Genomic DNA, 15,691 nt, shown 5'->3' on the forward strand with positions numbered 1-15,691 from the left:
CTGTATGTCAACAATTGTCCTGAGAAACATCTGAGACAAAAGTTAATAGTTAAATTAAACCATTAACAGAGAACTCCATTAAGTTTCCCGAGCTTTGAAAGACCAACATCTAAGCAATAAAAAGTTCCTCTGGATTCTTACAAAATCATTTATTAATCACAATCTCCCCATCAAATATCTACGAACAAACCAGATAAAGGACTCTCTTAGGAATTCTGAAAACATACCATATTTTGTGGAATACTGTTAAACAACAATTTTCTTATATTTATATATATATATATATATATATATATTTCTTTAATATTTGCATGATTTTTATTTTTTTCACTCAATTTGGAATGCCCAATTCCCAGTGCGCTTTTAAGTCCTCATGGTTGTGTGGTGATTTGCCTCAATCCGGGTGGTGGAGGATGAATCCCAGTTGCCTCTGCATCTGAGACCATCAACCTGAACATCTTATCATGTGGCTTGTTGAGCACGTTGCCACGGAGACATAATGTGTTTGGAGGCTTCATGCCATCCACGCTCAACTCACCACGCGCCCCACCAAGAACGAACCACATTATAGTGACCACGAGGAGGTTACCCCATGTGACTCTACCCTCCCTAGCAACTGGGCCAATTTGGTTGCTTAGGAGACCTGGCTGGAGTCACTCAGCACGCCCTGGGATTTGAACTAGCGAACTCCAGGGGTGGTAGCCAGTGTCTTTTACCACTGAGCTACCCAGGCCCCCCGAAAAATTTTATTTTAAGAAAATGTTAAAGCAAAGACTTAAAGGGGTTTTATCACGAGGAATCAACTTTTCCTTGATATTCTGACATATAAGAGGTCATTCTACTATAAAAACATTATTGTAAATTTCAAAACTCAAAAACTTAATCTACAATGCAAAAAAAGCATTTATTGAAATCAAGCTGCAAAAACACCTCGTTCTCTACTTCCGCGACTTCCCTACATCATTAGGGGGCCCATTAATTCATGAACACCTCTACAGCGAAAAAAAATCAACACCTACTTTGTCATCGCATCCTTGTGCTTCAGTTCGTAAACTGAGAGAGAGCAGGACAGACAAGCTTAGTGTGGCCTACTAAGTATTCCTGACCACCAAATGCGACCCATCTGGACTATTTTGAATTATTTCGGTAAACATGCACTAGACAGATGTCTTTGACCATTGTCATGTATCTTGCACCACTTTTAAAAGATGCAATGTTAAGTTACAACTCTGAAAATGAGACCCCATTCTGTTTCATTTAACTGTGCTGCATCTTGCTTTTTTTATGCCTTCTTGAGCCCATTTGAGCTATTTTTAATTGTAGGTGTATGTAAACATGCACTAGATGGATGTCTTTGACTGTTTTGATGCGTTTCTGGCGATGTGCGCATCAGTGCAGGATGATACTGTATGTGTGTATGTCTTGTTTTACCATGCTTTGTACTATGTATGTGATTCATGTAGATGTATCTTTAGTGTATTTCAGCATGGATTGTATGTTTTTTTGGCTCATATCAGCGTGGATTGCTTGTGAATGAGTCACAATATGATTCAAGCTTTGCAAAGGAACTGTTATTGAAGGATGGGGAAGTTAAAAACTCTATTGGACCCGACTGCAAAATCGTAAGTAAATAGTTTAATTCATGAATATTTCAAATGTCATGACTGTTTGATAGTTTACTGTATGTAATATATTTGGATGCAATGTGTTGGATGTGTGTTATGTGTAAACCCTGAAATTTAGTTTTACAATGTTGTGGAGCTTGTTCATTCTCTTCCGATTGGGTTTCAAATATGGCTGTATTTGAGGGGCTGCAAAATGTTAGCCAATCTTAACAGTGGCTGTTAACACTGAAGTTTAAAGGAGGAGCTGAGGCCAAAACCTAGCGTTTCAGACAGACGGCCAGAGGAATGGTGGAAAATTATCAGATATTACTAAATTTAAAAAAGAAAAAAAAAAAAAGAAAAAAACATTATCAGTGGACCTCAATGAAGATAATAAAATTATATATATAAAAAAAAGAGTATGTCATGACCCCTTTAACACATGGTAAAAACATATATAGTATGGCATATGTAATGTGATGAATGAGTTGTGTTCCTCTGAATATGAGAAGTGTACTTCAGTTTGACATGACTATGGCAGTGATTCACATATGGTAAGAGATACCGAGAGTGAGAAAGGGTTCAAGTGGCCTCTCCTCTCTCTCATCCCAGACTAGCAGAGAAAAATGATTTTCATGCCTGTCCCTGTGACTCCATAGACACTATAAGCACACATGTCAATCAGAAAGAATATTTCTGGACCGGTGCATTTCATGTGCACTATCCATCTGTTTCAGACGCATCCGGACTCAAAAGCCCACAATAGAATTTTGTAAATATTTGATGGCGTGTCACTGACCTGTTTACAGTTCGACAAGAACATCCTGGTGGCTTTTCTGTGGTATTTTCAGCTTTGAGAATTTATTGTTGGATATGAACTGGTTTATAATAAAACCAAAAGCAATTGTTGGATAAAAGCAAATTAGTTTATGTTACATTTGCTTTTTTGGACACTTTTGGTTAAGTTTTTAGGTTTGGGGTTGGGAGGTAGGTTTTATTTAAAACTTGATAGGGCATTAACCTTAAAAACCTAATCTGTTTGGGAGAACATTTAACTCTCTATAAGCGCCACACAGTGGACATTCTACCTCGGAACTGCCGCGATACGTGTAAGGAGCCACATAATATCATTTAGCACAAATGTCGCCAGAGACACATAATTTTCATGACATCAGGCTCTTTTTATCAGAGTAAAGTCTTGATCCACTGTCAGACAACCTGTCTTTATACATATTAATGTTAAAATGGATGTGCATAAAATATACACCAGATAAAGTCCATGTGGGCATTTTGTAAACATATGTCAAATTCTCTCTTATTTATGCTTTATGATCTATATCCAAATGGATCACTCACTATGAAGTAGAACGATTGAGTTGCCTGCATGCTGACTTGAAAAGATTTATGACAAGCATTAAGCCACTCACAGTGTGAGAAGTTGCATCTCATCCACAACGTTTCTCGTCTATTCTGCTCACATGTGAAGATGTCACCAACAAAACAAAACAAAAATCAAACCTTGCAGTACAAGTCTGCATTTATCTCTGTTTTGTTCACAGCAAAACATTTGTAAGGATGTTTGACTTGTATAAGCGTATTTTCTGCCAAAACATAGCCAGAAGACACAGTTGGACTGCACCAAGGAATGAGGTGAATCAGAGACATTTGGAAGGTATTTGATGGCAGATTCACATTGGGTTTAACAGATTCAATGATAAATTGGCATGATACAGTGAGGTTCTGTGTGCTAGATCTTTTCCTAAAGGATGTTGTACTGTATGTAGTGGCGGTGTAGAGTGCTGACTGTTAATCTGTCAGTATGATATATGACTAAAGTAATTCATAAGCAGTTAAGGAGGGTTAACCCTGAGGCAGAGACAGATGAGTGGATACATACTGTATCACTTGTTTGTAATTCAGAGCACAGAACTGAGACAGATACAGGTCGTTTGCAGCATTCAAACATCTGTTTACTGTCCTTTCGCTGTTGTGTATAGAAACATTGTGCTGCAAATCTTCAGTTAGGGGTATTTTTGATTACTTTAAATCTTGAAAAATGAAAATTCTTCAAATAATTGATATTAAAGGAATAGTACATAAAAAAAAATGTACGTTTTGTTATCGTTTACTCACCGTCATGTTATTCCAAACCTATTTGACTTTCTCTCCTGTTTGGAACATAAAAGGTGCCTCAGTCATGCAATGAAAGTGAATGGTGACCAAGGCTAACATACTGCCTAACATCGCATTTTGTGTTCCACGGAAGAAAGACATACTGGTTTGGAACAACATGAGGGTGAGTAAATGATGGTCTTGTCATTCTAGCACAGCACAATTTCTAATATAGTTACAGATGGGTATTTTGCACGAGATTCTGTTTCCTGAGTAAAGTAAGACCTTGGCACATCCATTTATGACAGTTAACCAACTCTGAAAACGAGCTGTTGGGTATTTTGGGAAGTAGTTTGCCTGTGGATAAATCTTGTGCTCAGGAGCAAAGAGCAGTCATTTTGGCACATTGAAGCACATATGCCGGATTGTTATTCTTTGGGGGCATTTTATAGTGCAAAATAAGACCTTCAAAGGTAGTCATGTGGCAAAAGTCTTTTCCCTTTTGCTATTTGGCCGGAAACATGGAGCCTTTGATAGGCAAATGCATTTTCTGTCCTGTCCAGTAAACTTCCTGTTTTCCTGCTTGAGTTTTCATTTGACAATTCCCTTTAGCATCTATCTTTCTATCTGTCTGTCAATCTATCTATCTATTATAATTAACACATCTCTACTTACAGGTACTTTTCCCACTACATTTAAGCAGGCTCGAGTAACCCCGCTGCTGAAGAAACCCGCACTTAACCCCACACAAATAGAACACTACAGACCAGTCTCTCTCATCCCATTCATGGCAAAAACACTTGAAATGGCAGTTTTCAATCAAATCTCCACCTATCTCTCACAGAACAAGCTGCTGGATGACAATCAGTCAGGCTTCAAAGGTGGACACTCTACCGAGACTGCCCTGCTGTCTGTCACTGAGTCGCTGAGACAGGCAAAAGCTGAATCCAGATCATCCGTCCTGATTCTACTGGACCTTTCTGCAGCCTTCGACACAGTCAACCATCAGATCTTACTCTCCACCCTCTCTTCGCTGGGCATCACAGGAACTGTGCTTGACTGGTTTAATTCCTATCTCTCAGGTAGGTCCTTCAAGATAGCCTGGAGAGGTGAGGTGTCCAAGTCACATCAGCTACTTACTGGGGTACCACAGGGTTCAGTGCTTGGGCCACTTTTCTTCTCTATATACACAACATCACTGGGACCCATCATTCAGGCACATGGTTTCTCTTACCACTGCTATGCTGATGACATGCAACTCTTGTCTTTCCAGCCCAACGACACCACAGTGACTGCTCGAATCTCTGTCTGCCTGGCAGATATCTCGGCATGGATGAAGGAACACCACCTACAACTTAACACAGCCAAGACCGAAATCCTTGTCTTTCCAGCCAACCCTGCTGTTGAACACAACATCACCGTGCAGCTGGGTGTAACTACAGTAACGCCTTCCAAAATGGTCAGAAATCTAGGGGTAACCATCGATAACAAACTAAATTTCACAGACCACATCTCAAAGACCGCAAGATCATGTAGATTTACACTCTACAATATCAGGAAGATAAGACCCTTCCTCCCTGAACATGCCACACAACTTCTTGTTCAGTCACTTGTCATAACTAGACTGGACTACTGTAACGCTCTCATTGCAGGCCTCCCTGCATGTGCAATTAGACCCCTGCAAATGATCCAGAATGCAGCAACACGTCTGATCTTTAATCAATCAAAGAGAGCACGTTACACCACTTCCTGTCTCTCTTCACTAGCTGCTGGTTGATGCACGTATCAAGTTCAAGGCTCTGATGCTGGCATACAGAACAGTCACTGGGTCTGCTCCAGCATACCTAAAATCATTTCTGTAGAATTACGCGCCCACTAGAAGCCTGTGGTCAGCTAAGGAACATCGCCTTGTTGTACCAACACAAAGAGGCACCAAAACACTTTCCCGGACTTTCGGCTTCATCATACCACGTTGGTGGAATGACCTTCCCAACTCCATGCGTGTCTTCAAAAAATGGCTAAAAACACATCTTTTCCATGAGCATTTAACCAGTCACAAAAAAAAAAGAAAATAAAAAATAAAAAATATATATATATTCTTGTTGCACTTTCATCTGTTTTGAATGCTATTCTGATGCTAGTGAAACTTTGTAATATGGCACTTTTCGTACCACTGTCTCCTTAAGATGATTCGCTTACGTGTTCCTCGTGTAAGTCACTTTGGATAAAAGCGTCTGCCAAATGAATAAATGTAAATCTATCTGTCTGTCTGTCTGTCTGTCTCTATTTATCTCTCTGTCTGTCTGTCTATTTATCTTTCTTTCTGTTTGTCTCTCTGTTTGTCTGTCTGTCTATGTATCTGTCTGTCCGTCCATCTACAGAATCTATCTGTCTATCTATTTATCTATCTATTATGTACAAACCTACATAATGTTTAATGGTTTATAAAAGGCACATATGCTTACATTGAAAGGCAAGATGAAGCAGGTTTGAAGAATGCTTTGAATGCTTTCTAATTCAGGCCTACATGTACACAGAATCATAACAATTCACATGCTTTCAGTTAGGATTTTTTAAAGACACAAAGCCAATGCCCTTTTTTAGAGTCAGAACAGGCATTAATGGGGTCAGATCACATTATCTCCTTCAGACAGTGGAGCACAGGGCCTGAAATAGCCGTATGTCCCACTTACAACCAAAGGGCAGCTAGGCCATGGAACAGATCTCCTCCCTGGACTGAGGAGTCAGCATCCCTCGGTTCCCCATGGAGGACGTTGGTCAAGCCTCAGGAGGGGATATGCATGCACATTAAAATACTCAAGGCCAGGGACACACTTTGATGAGATCCAAAATTGCGACTTTAAGCGCTTTCACGCTTGTCTATCTTGTGGCCTTCCTATTTCCTGGCTGGGGTTTGGGGTGAGGTCAGGATGTTGTGGGAGGGGCAGGAGGGGTCGGGGGGACATCTGTGTGGGTTTCCTACATGTCGCTTTCTCATCCCTTACTAGTATTTCCTGTACCTGAGCCGCTTGCCAACAGGACGTTGTCTTCTTTCCAGTGCAACATAGCATTCTGTTGAAACTGTTATTCACAAATGACAGAAAGTTCTATGGGAAGAGTCTTTTTCACAAATACTTTTTACACATTTTTCTTTTTCAAATTTGTTCACCCTCATGTTGTTCAAAACCTGTAGGACATTTTTTCCTCCATGGAACACAAAAATAGACATTAGACAGAATGTTAGTCTCAGTAACCATTCACTGTCATTGCATCTTTTTGGTGAACTATTCCTTTTAGGATGTGAATATGTAATTGGGCCAAGTAGATGCAGGCAATTTCCCCAGGACCTTTCTCATGAACCCTCACTGACCTCCAATGACAGGCCATGCCATATCATTGACCAGAGAAACCTAACACTTGTTACGACTCATAGTGCACCATGAAATATTGTCATAGGCCATGGCGCTTACTCCAATTATGGCCACTCTGTGCTTAAACAAATAAGCTTCAATTTTTCCCTCTACTGAGGCCCCTCAAGAAGGGTCTCGATTTAAAGTGAAAACACAGTAAATAACCGGATGACAAGCCCTTTAAATCCAAACCTAGAAACAGACAGAAAGTCTATTAGAGATCCTATATAAGAAGTGACATAACAGAAATGATTGCATGAGCAAATAGTGAAATAATGAAAATTATCTATTCTTTACAGCCTAAATGTGACAAATGGAAAAAGTGTCTTTGTAAATTATATATTAACAATTTATATTTTTTAGACTTTTTATGTTTTTTAAATAAAATATAATAAGTGACTAAGTGACAAATAAAAGCTATTCTTAGTGTGCTCTTACTTCTCTAAGCAATCAGACTGCACAGCGGACTATGAAATGGGAGAGAGAAAAAAAAAAATCACATAAATTCATAATTTTCACATAACACTTTGAAAATGGGCAACATATTTAAGGGTGAGCTATTTAGAATAGGGGCAGTAACAATTCAGAACTACTCAGAACACCTTAGCAACACCCTAGCAACCACCCAGAACACCTAGCAATGATTTAGCAAATACTGGGTAAGAAGAATTCCAACATTGTGGTGGTGAGTTTTATACGAGCAAGCACTATTCAAAATCCAAACCTAAAAAATCTAGTTTTTAATGCTCCCACAGCCAGAAAGATCACAACATTGAGAAAAGCAATGAGATTTCAAAACCCCGCCTCTATATGCAGTAAGACATCAGTAGTACAGTATGTCTCAAGCTGTTTTGAATCACCAGAATGGTAACATGAAACAAATTTCTATGAGTGAGATCTTGACATATGGACAGTAAAGTCTTCTCTTCAAACGTCTACTCTTTAAAATAAAGGAAGTAGCGAGGGAGTCCCTTCAGAGGTAATTCAGACATTCAGACTCCAGTCATATTTCATTTGGTGAAAATTGCGCAGAGTTGATGATGGGATATTTGCTCAGCCAAAATACTATTGGGGTTTAATCAGTTGAATCTCAAGACACTAATCACTTTCCATTAGAACGAGACACTGCAGATGCTTTCTTGAGATCACTGAACACACTGCTGTGCTGCCTGTTTTCAGAGACCAAGCCTGGTCCACAGTGAATTCCAGACTAATTGTTGCGGCAAATCATTTCCTCATGCTATTACATCATAAACCTGTATATAAGGCATATGCTAAGTTAGATATCACCAATATACTCAGATTTTCTGTAGAAAAGTCACTGCCACAATGCTAGGGTGTTGCTATGTGAATGCTAGGGTGACCTGAGTGGTTGCCAGAGCATTGCCAGGTGGTTGCTAGTTGGTTGCTAACTGGCCCAAGTGAAATAGAGGCCATAGCCAAGATATTCTGGTCCCTAGATGGCTCAAGCTTTGACCATTCATCTCAGTGACAAAAAGTGTCCCACTTCACCTGTATTCACCCTAGTGATGCTTGCTTTAGAAAGCACTACTAATAAACAAATTCCACTTTTGAAATCAACCAAATTCAATCAGAAAATATGTTTGAGGAGAATTAAAGTTACATAGAATGCTACCACTCTATATAAAGCTAATGTTGAATCAGGGCTGTTTTAGAGATTTTATCCAAATGGTTTGGACTTTAACACATGCACTACGTTTGTTACGACAACGCAGGCCATGCTGCCATGTGGTTTTCATTTGGACAATTTTTAACGCAGACATACTGTATATAAACGTGGGTTTCCTATAGCTGTGAAGTCGTAGCGTAGAGAGAGAGGCCATCTTTCTGCCAAAGCATTCACCCGAGGTGCTGCTGTTTGATGTGTAACCTGGCAACACACTGGAGGAATGAGTTTTCCCTCCACCTTCCTGAATCTCACTAAATGACACCTGCGCTGACAGAACTTCTTGGGTTCCTCTTTATTTGGAACTCACAACTAGGTGAACTTCCTAATTTTTCACTCTACCAAAGCACATTCCCCAAGAGACCTGTGCAGAGAAAAGCAGGGTTTTGTTGTCTTAAACAGCTCTCTCATTATTATGATTGGCTGACAGCATACCCCCTGACTGAGGGTCTGATTTCAGAGATGTCCTGTTGGAATAAAGTTGTATACTTAAGAAAGACCACAGTAAAAAAAAACATGCAGGATATCGATAATGGAAAACACAAGGAAATGTCATAAAGATCGAGTCAAAATACAAACATGAATTTGCCCATCTTTAAGTAGGCACAAGAAGAAATCAACCCTTGCTCAATCAGGCCTTTGAAAAATAAGTTAAATATATAACATTCAATTAAATATACAGGTCATTACAAATGGAAGGGCTCATGTCTTTCACCAACATTATGAATTGAAGCGAGTGTGGCTTTATAGTAGATAAATTACTGCCTCAGTAGTACAACCAATTAACAACCTCCATTAACCTGGCAAGATTAAGACAAGGCTCCCTCTAGTGAAAAATATCATACACTTTTGAAAAAAAAAAAAAAAAAAATGCAGATATTGCCATGTTTATTCATGTAAATAAGGGCAGCAATGCATTCAAAATTAATTGTTGAGGCACTATAAATTCTGCATAGCCTAATGGTCAGTTCAAAAGGTCTTTACTGTAAGGGGGCTTGCAAAAATTTCAACATTTCATATTTGATGTGATCAAAATAAATTAGATCTGCTCAACATTAAAATGAGTTTAGTATGTAGGCCTAATAACAACTACTGGACACTTCGTAATGTAGCAATGTAGGCTACTGTAGACGTTTATAAATTATATTTGTGAATTATTCACCCATAAATAGTTCAAATGCTTTGTAATTGTACAGGGGTTTTCATTAAAATAATTCACATTAAAACTCATTATGTATATCAATAATCAAGAAAGAGTTATCACGCATGAGAAAACTTTTGCAGGAGTAATACAGGAGAACTAAACGAACATATTTGAACAACACTATCGAGTGCAAACTTCTGTATGAAAATTAGAACGCGACAAATATCGAACGCAGTCATTATAATCAACGAACTTTTCGCGCGCTTGCAGTGTTGACAGTTTCGTTGATCACGATGGGAAAGTTCTAATTTTGCCGCGTTCTGGTAAAATGTGAGCGTTCAAATGTTGCCGCGTTCTGTTATAACGTGAGCGTTTGAATGTTGATGTGGCGTAATGAAAACGCGCTCTTACCTGAGAAAAAGGGAATCCCAATCCAAATCCGACAGAAAAGCGTAAAATCTCTCTTCATTTCCAGGTTTCCAGTCCTCCGGGGTTTTAGATATTCTAACAAACTGGCTTGTTTTCTGATGTCATTTAATAAAGCGAGCAGAAGAACTTCAGATTCAGGTGAAACCAAGAGAAGAGTCTCCTCGAGAGGATGTGCCACAGGACGCCAGGAATAAAACGTTCTTTTTCCTGTTGAAAAGAGAATCCTGAAGTTCTGAATGGATTTACAATCATTTCCTTTTCCTCTGACTGACTCATATGCCTCCTTTCGTTCATAAAACGCCCGTGTCCTCCTCTGTGATAATACTATTACTCCCCCAGTCTGAAATGTCACATACCATGAAGTGTCTGGCCCCCTGTGCTTTAAAGTTTCAACTCACAATACATTTGCACACAGCTAACAGATCCTCTTGAGAGCCAGCAGTCAAACTGTGTCCACTACTAACAGTGAACATACACCAGTCAGCCACAACATTAAAACCACCTGCCTAATCTTGGTTAGGTCTCAAAACAGCACCAACCTGCATCTCAGAATACAACCCCTGGCAAACATTATGGAATCACCACACTTAGAGGATGTTCACCCAGTTTTTTTTTTACAGAAAACCATTTTTGTTTAATAGCTGAACATTCTGGCTTCGTGAAACATCCCTCAAACAAATTAAATTACATTATTTTAATTAATGGCTAATTTCTTTCCAGATCAAGTAGAGGAAATAATTATGGAATCACCTTGTAATTTGCATTTCTAAAACAAATACCGGCACAAGTCAAAAATGCTAATTAGTTGCAGTTAAAAGAGAGCGCTTACAGACCTTAACGTGCTGTTGGACTTGGCTACTTGAAAGGAAACATGGCCCCAACAAGAGTTGTCAACTGAAACAATGGAAAGGATTATAAACCTCCTTCAAGAAGGAAATCCAACACGGAGTGTGGCAACAGAAGTTGGTTGTTCCCAGTCAGCTGTGTCTAAAATTTGGTGCAAGTATAAACAAAATGGGAAGGTTATAAAAGGAAAACATATGGGTAGACCAAGGAAGACGCCAAAGTGTCCGGATAGAAAACTCAAAGCAATATCCCTTGAAAATAGAAATTGCACAACAAAACAAATGAAAAACAAATGGGCGGAAACAGGAGTCGGTATTTGTGACAGAACTGTAAGAAATCGGCTGAATGAAATGGGATTTACATATAGAAAAGCCAAACGAAAACCAGCACTTACACCTCAACAGGGGAAAACAAGGCTACAGTGAGCTAAAGAGAAGCAATCATGGAGTGTGGATGATTGGATGAAAGTGATATTCAGTGATGAATCACGAATCTGCATTGGCCAAGGCGATGATGCTGGAACTTTTGTCTGGTGCCGTTCTAATGGAACATATAAAGATGACTGCCTAAAGAAAACAATCAAATTTCCCCAGTCATTTATTATATGGGGTTGCGTGTCATGTAAAGGACCAGGGGAGATGGCAATCAAATGCACAGGTGTACATTGAAATTTTGGACGCTTTTCTCATTCCATCGATAGAAAATAGGTTTGGTGAGGATGAAGTCATTTTTCAGGATGATAATGCATCTTGCCACAGAGCAAAGAGTGTTGACGCTTTTCTTCAGGAAAGGCATATCAACTCAATTTATGGTGGAAATTGAAAAAATTGATCCATTACAAGGCTCCATCCTGCAAAGCTGATGTGTTATCCGCTATTTGAGAATGTTGGAACAAGCTTGATGGAGAATATTGTTTTTCATTAGTGAAGTCCATGTCTCAAAAAATTCAGGCCGTCATAAAAGCCAGAGGAGAAGCAACAAAATACTAATTGTGATTTTTTTTTAAAAAAAATTTATTGTTGATGATTCCATTATTTTGCCCTCAACATTGAGTGGTTACTTAATTTTTTCCTCTACTTGATCTGGAAAAAAATATGCCATTCATTAAAATAATGTAATTTCATTTATTTGAGGGATGTTTCACAAAGCCAGAATGTTCAGCTATTAAACAAAAATTGTTTTGTGTCATATCTGTGATTTGTTTATTTGCTACAAAGTAAAAAATTTGGGTGAACATCCTCTAAGTGTGGTGATTCCATCATTTTTTCCAGGGGTTGTAGCATTCTGAGATGATATTCTTCTCACCACAATTGTACAGAGTGGTTATCTGAGTTACCATAGACTTTGTCAGTTCAAATCAGTCTGGCCATTCTCTGTTTTCCTCTCTCATCAACAAGGTGTTTCCGTCCACAGAACTGCCGCTCACTGGATGTTTTTTTTGTTTTTGGCACCATTCGGAGTAAATTCTAGAGACTGTTGTGTGAAAATTCCAGTAGATCAGCAGTTACAGAAATACTCAAACCAGCCAATGTGGCACCAACAATCATTGATGCAATTATCTAATCAGCCAATCATGTGGCAACAGTGCAGTGCATAAAATCATGCAGATACGGGTCAGGAGCTTCAGTTAATGTTCACATCAACCATCAGAATGATGAAAAATGTGATTTCAGTGATTTGGATTGTAGCATGATTGTTGGTGCCAGATGGGCTGGTTTGAGTATTTCTGTAACTGCTGATCTCCTGGGATTTTCACGCACAACAGTCTCTAGAATTTACTCTGAATGGTGCCAAAAACAAAAAAACATCCAGAGATGTGGATGGAAATGCCTTGTTGATGAGAGAGGTCAACAGAGAATGACCAGACTGGTTCGAACTGACAAAGTCTATGCTAACTCAGATAACCGCTCTGGCTTTGTTTCCACGTAGAAAAGGTGAGTTATTTTATTATTTACAAGCGAATATCTTTGTTACAACATTTTCCAAAGAGACATTTCACATATGGCTACATATGTAAAACACAATATGCATGTTAATGGTTTTCACTGATAGAAAAAGTTATCTGTACTGTACATACAGTATACGTATGCAATACATCTGCAGTACTTTGAGTATAGTGTCAGAAAAGGGCTATGTAAGTGTAAAATCCATTCATTTACATATTTCAAAATAGGCCTATTACACTTTCAAATATGTAAAACATAATTTCCCAAATCAGTGTAATTTTACATAGCCAATATGTCCAAATAAATGAACAATAATTGTAGAAATACACATGTATGGCCATATGTCTGATTTATATTTCTGTATGGGATAACACTGTGTAAGTGGTTTTGTGTTTATTGTGAGGTGTTCACAGATGTAGAATATAATAATAGAATATGGAATATTCTCAATAGGCTATACTATAGAAAACAAATGTATACTTCTTGTTTGCAGTAGTCTTTCAATTAATGTTTGCAGTGGGGAAATAAAACATAGACCAAGGTAAGCAATTACACAAAATATTTATTAACACAAGTTATGTCAGTCAGATGAAATAATAGAAAATACTGTAACCAAACTGTATTTAAAAATGAAAAAATTAACCATTTTCTGAATTCAGAATTCTCTGACATTTGCTCCTGCAGGATGCATTCTGCCTTGATGTGGGTTCATCATCATCAGTAGCAGCAGCATCTTCATCATCATCAGCACCAGCATGACCACCTCTTCCTCCTCAGGAAGTTGAACAAATTTCCGTGGCTGCAATGTTGTGACTGGATTTTTTGAGGAGTTTTGGGGAAAGTCAGCATGGTGTTCATAAGCTGTATCAGCAAAGGTGTTACTGCTTTCACAGCCTTGCTGACCTAAGACTTGCTGAGCCACAGGCCATCACCAACCACCTTCATAAAACTTCCCACAGCACAATAATGCAGTGCAGCTAAGAACTGCACTGCTGGACTTAAGGCGTAGTTTCTTCTTGTGGCCCTCTGAAGGTGTGGTTTCACAACCTGCAGCAATTCAAGGATCTTGGTCCTTGGAATCCAGAATTAGAGGGTCAAGTGGGGAGAAATTTGTCCTTATGTAGGCATTTATATACACTACCTGACTTCTGCGTTGCCTTCTGTGCTCAGGCTGTAGGATTCTTTGTAAAGCCGCCATTGTTGAGCATCTGATACACACATAGATTCTGTATTTATTAGGAGAGTCATTAATACACCTGCTACTGATGCACCTGAGGAATTGATATAAACACCTTGGTGGCTAATAATCATCTAAATTAACTAGCTAAATGTGAGTGTTTCATTGATGATTTGTGACAGTAATAGGGCACAGCTTAATTTGATTATCAAATTATTGTATTCATCTGTTAATGGGTTTTTGGTTTTAAAATAGGCTGCTTTCATGCTGGTTTTTTTCATAGTTATTTTGCTGTGGCTTGGGAAAAATGAGAAGGCCTCTCTTTAGAATTGTCTGAGGATTTAAAAAAAAGGATGTGTTTTGTGTCATGTTTGGCTTATATTATCATGGCTGTTATCTTGTGTATTGAGAAAATCTTTACATAGCCAGCTTTAGTTACTTGACTGCTGTAGTGTATGTGATGGTGGGTCACCACTGCAAAACAATAAAGCTTTGTATTTCATTCCATACATAGGATTCTTAATCACATGTACAGCATATAATTTATTAATGACATTATTCTGGTAGTTGATAATGAAGTAATGACATTGCATGATATGATTCACCATAATAATTGCTTACATTTGATCTGGCATTCCAATGCTACTGTGATGCACCAAGTCACAATTATCACCTAGTATGTGCTAATTTCTACATGTAAAACTACTGGATGAATTCCGAGTGTATTAGAAAAGCACTAACTAATTAAAAAATGACAGTATTTTTGGTCATCAAATGGGATATTATATTTTGTATTTAAATTCAGATGGTGAAGGGTTTTAACTTCTCTGTCACTGAAAAGCAAGTTGAAAATCATATGTTTGTTGCCATGCAGCATCACACAGCTTCACCAGAGCCCCATTTGCCAGACCTAGTCTGTATCTTTCACTTCATATATATTTAATTCTATATCTTTCATTGTCTCAAGAGTAAAAGTGGCGTATTTGTTTTTGAAGAGTGTGCATGTGTATGTGCTCAAGTGCGGTAAAGTGAGGTAAGTGGGAAACCCCACTACTGCAGCTCAATCCTACGAGAGGTCGCGATGAAAACAAACACACCAGCAACAGAGGGGCAAGTGAAAATAAAGCGAAACAACGGAGAACAGAAAATAGTAGTCCTCAGATGCCATGTTTGCTATTTACAGCAGCATCGCAGGGAACTAACGTTGCTGTGGAGCTCCTTACTGACCAAACCGCTTGTATACTGTAGTAAAGAGTACGCCACTTACAAAGTGCATATAAACGTAAACGTCTATTTCGTGTCTTAGCCAGTTTTTTTCACAATAAACGGCTTTCTG

At 38.6% G+C, this 15,691-nt stretch overlaps 1 protein-coding gene across 5 annotated transcripts in view; it reads right to left on the reverse strand.

Annotated features, from left to right (window-relative positions):
* Positions 1–15,691, reverse strand: part of LOC127412834 (vascular endothelial growth factor receptor 3-like) — an 85,566-nt gene that overhangs the window by 53,951 nt on the left and 15,924 nt on the right. Inside the window, exons 1-2 of one of the 5 annotated variants that reach the window (XM_051649494.1) lie at positions 11,220–11,352; positions 10,369–10,593 (exon numbers count right to left, since the gene is read on the reverse strand). The exons of 3 other annotated variants lie outside the window; for them this stretch is intronic. In XM_051649494.1, coding sequence (XP_051505454.1) covers positions 10,369–10,426 — 58 coding nt within the window. In that variant the 5' untranslated portion in view covers positions 10,427–10,593; positions 11,220–11,352. Of the gene's footprint in view, positions 1–10,368; positions 10,835–11,219; positions 11,353–15,691 lie in introns of those variants that run through there. One more of the 5 variants, XM_051649493.1, reaches the window with a different exon arrangement.

The sequence above is a fragment of the Myxocyprinus asiaticus genome, chromosome 22, assembly GCF_019703515.2.
Source record: "Myxocyprinus asiaticus isolate MX2 ecotype Aquarium Trade chromosome 22, UBuf_Myxa_2, whole genome shotgun sequence".
Taxonomy (NCBI): domain Eukaryota; kingdom Metazoa; phylum Chordata; class Actinopteri; order Cypriniformes; family Catostomidae; genus Myxocyprinus; species Myxocyprinus asiaticus.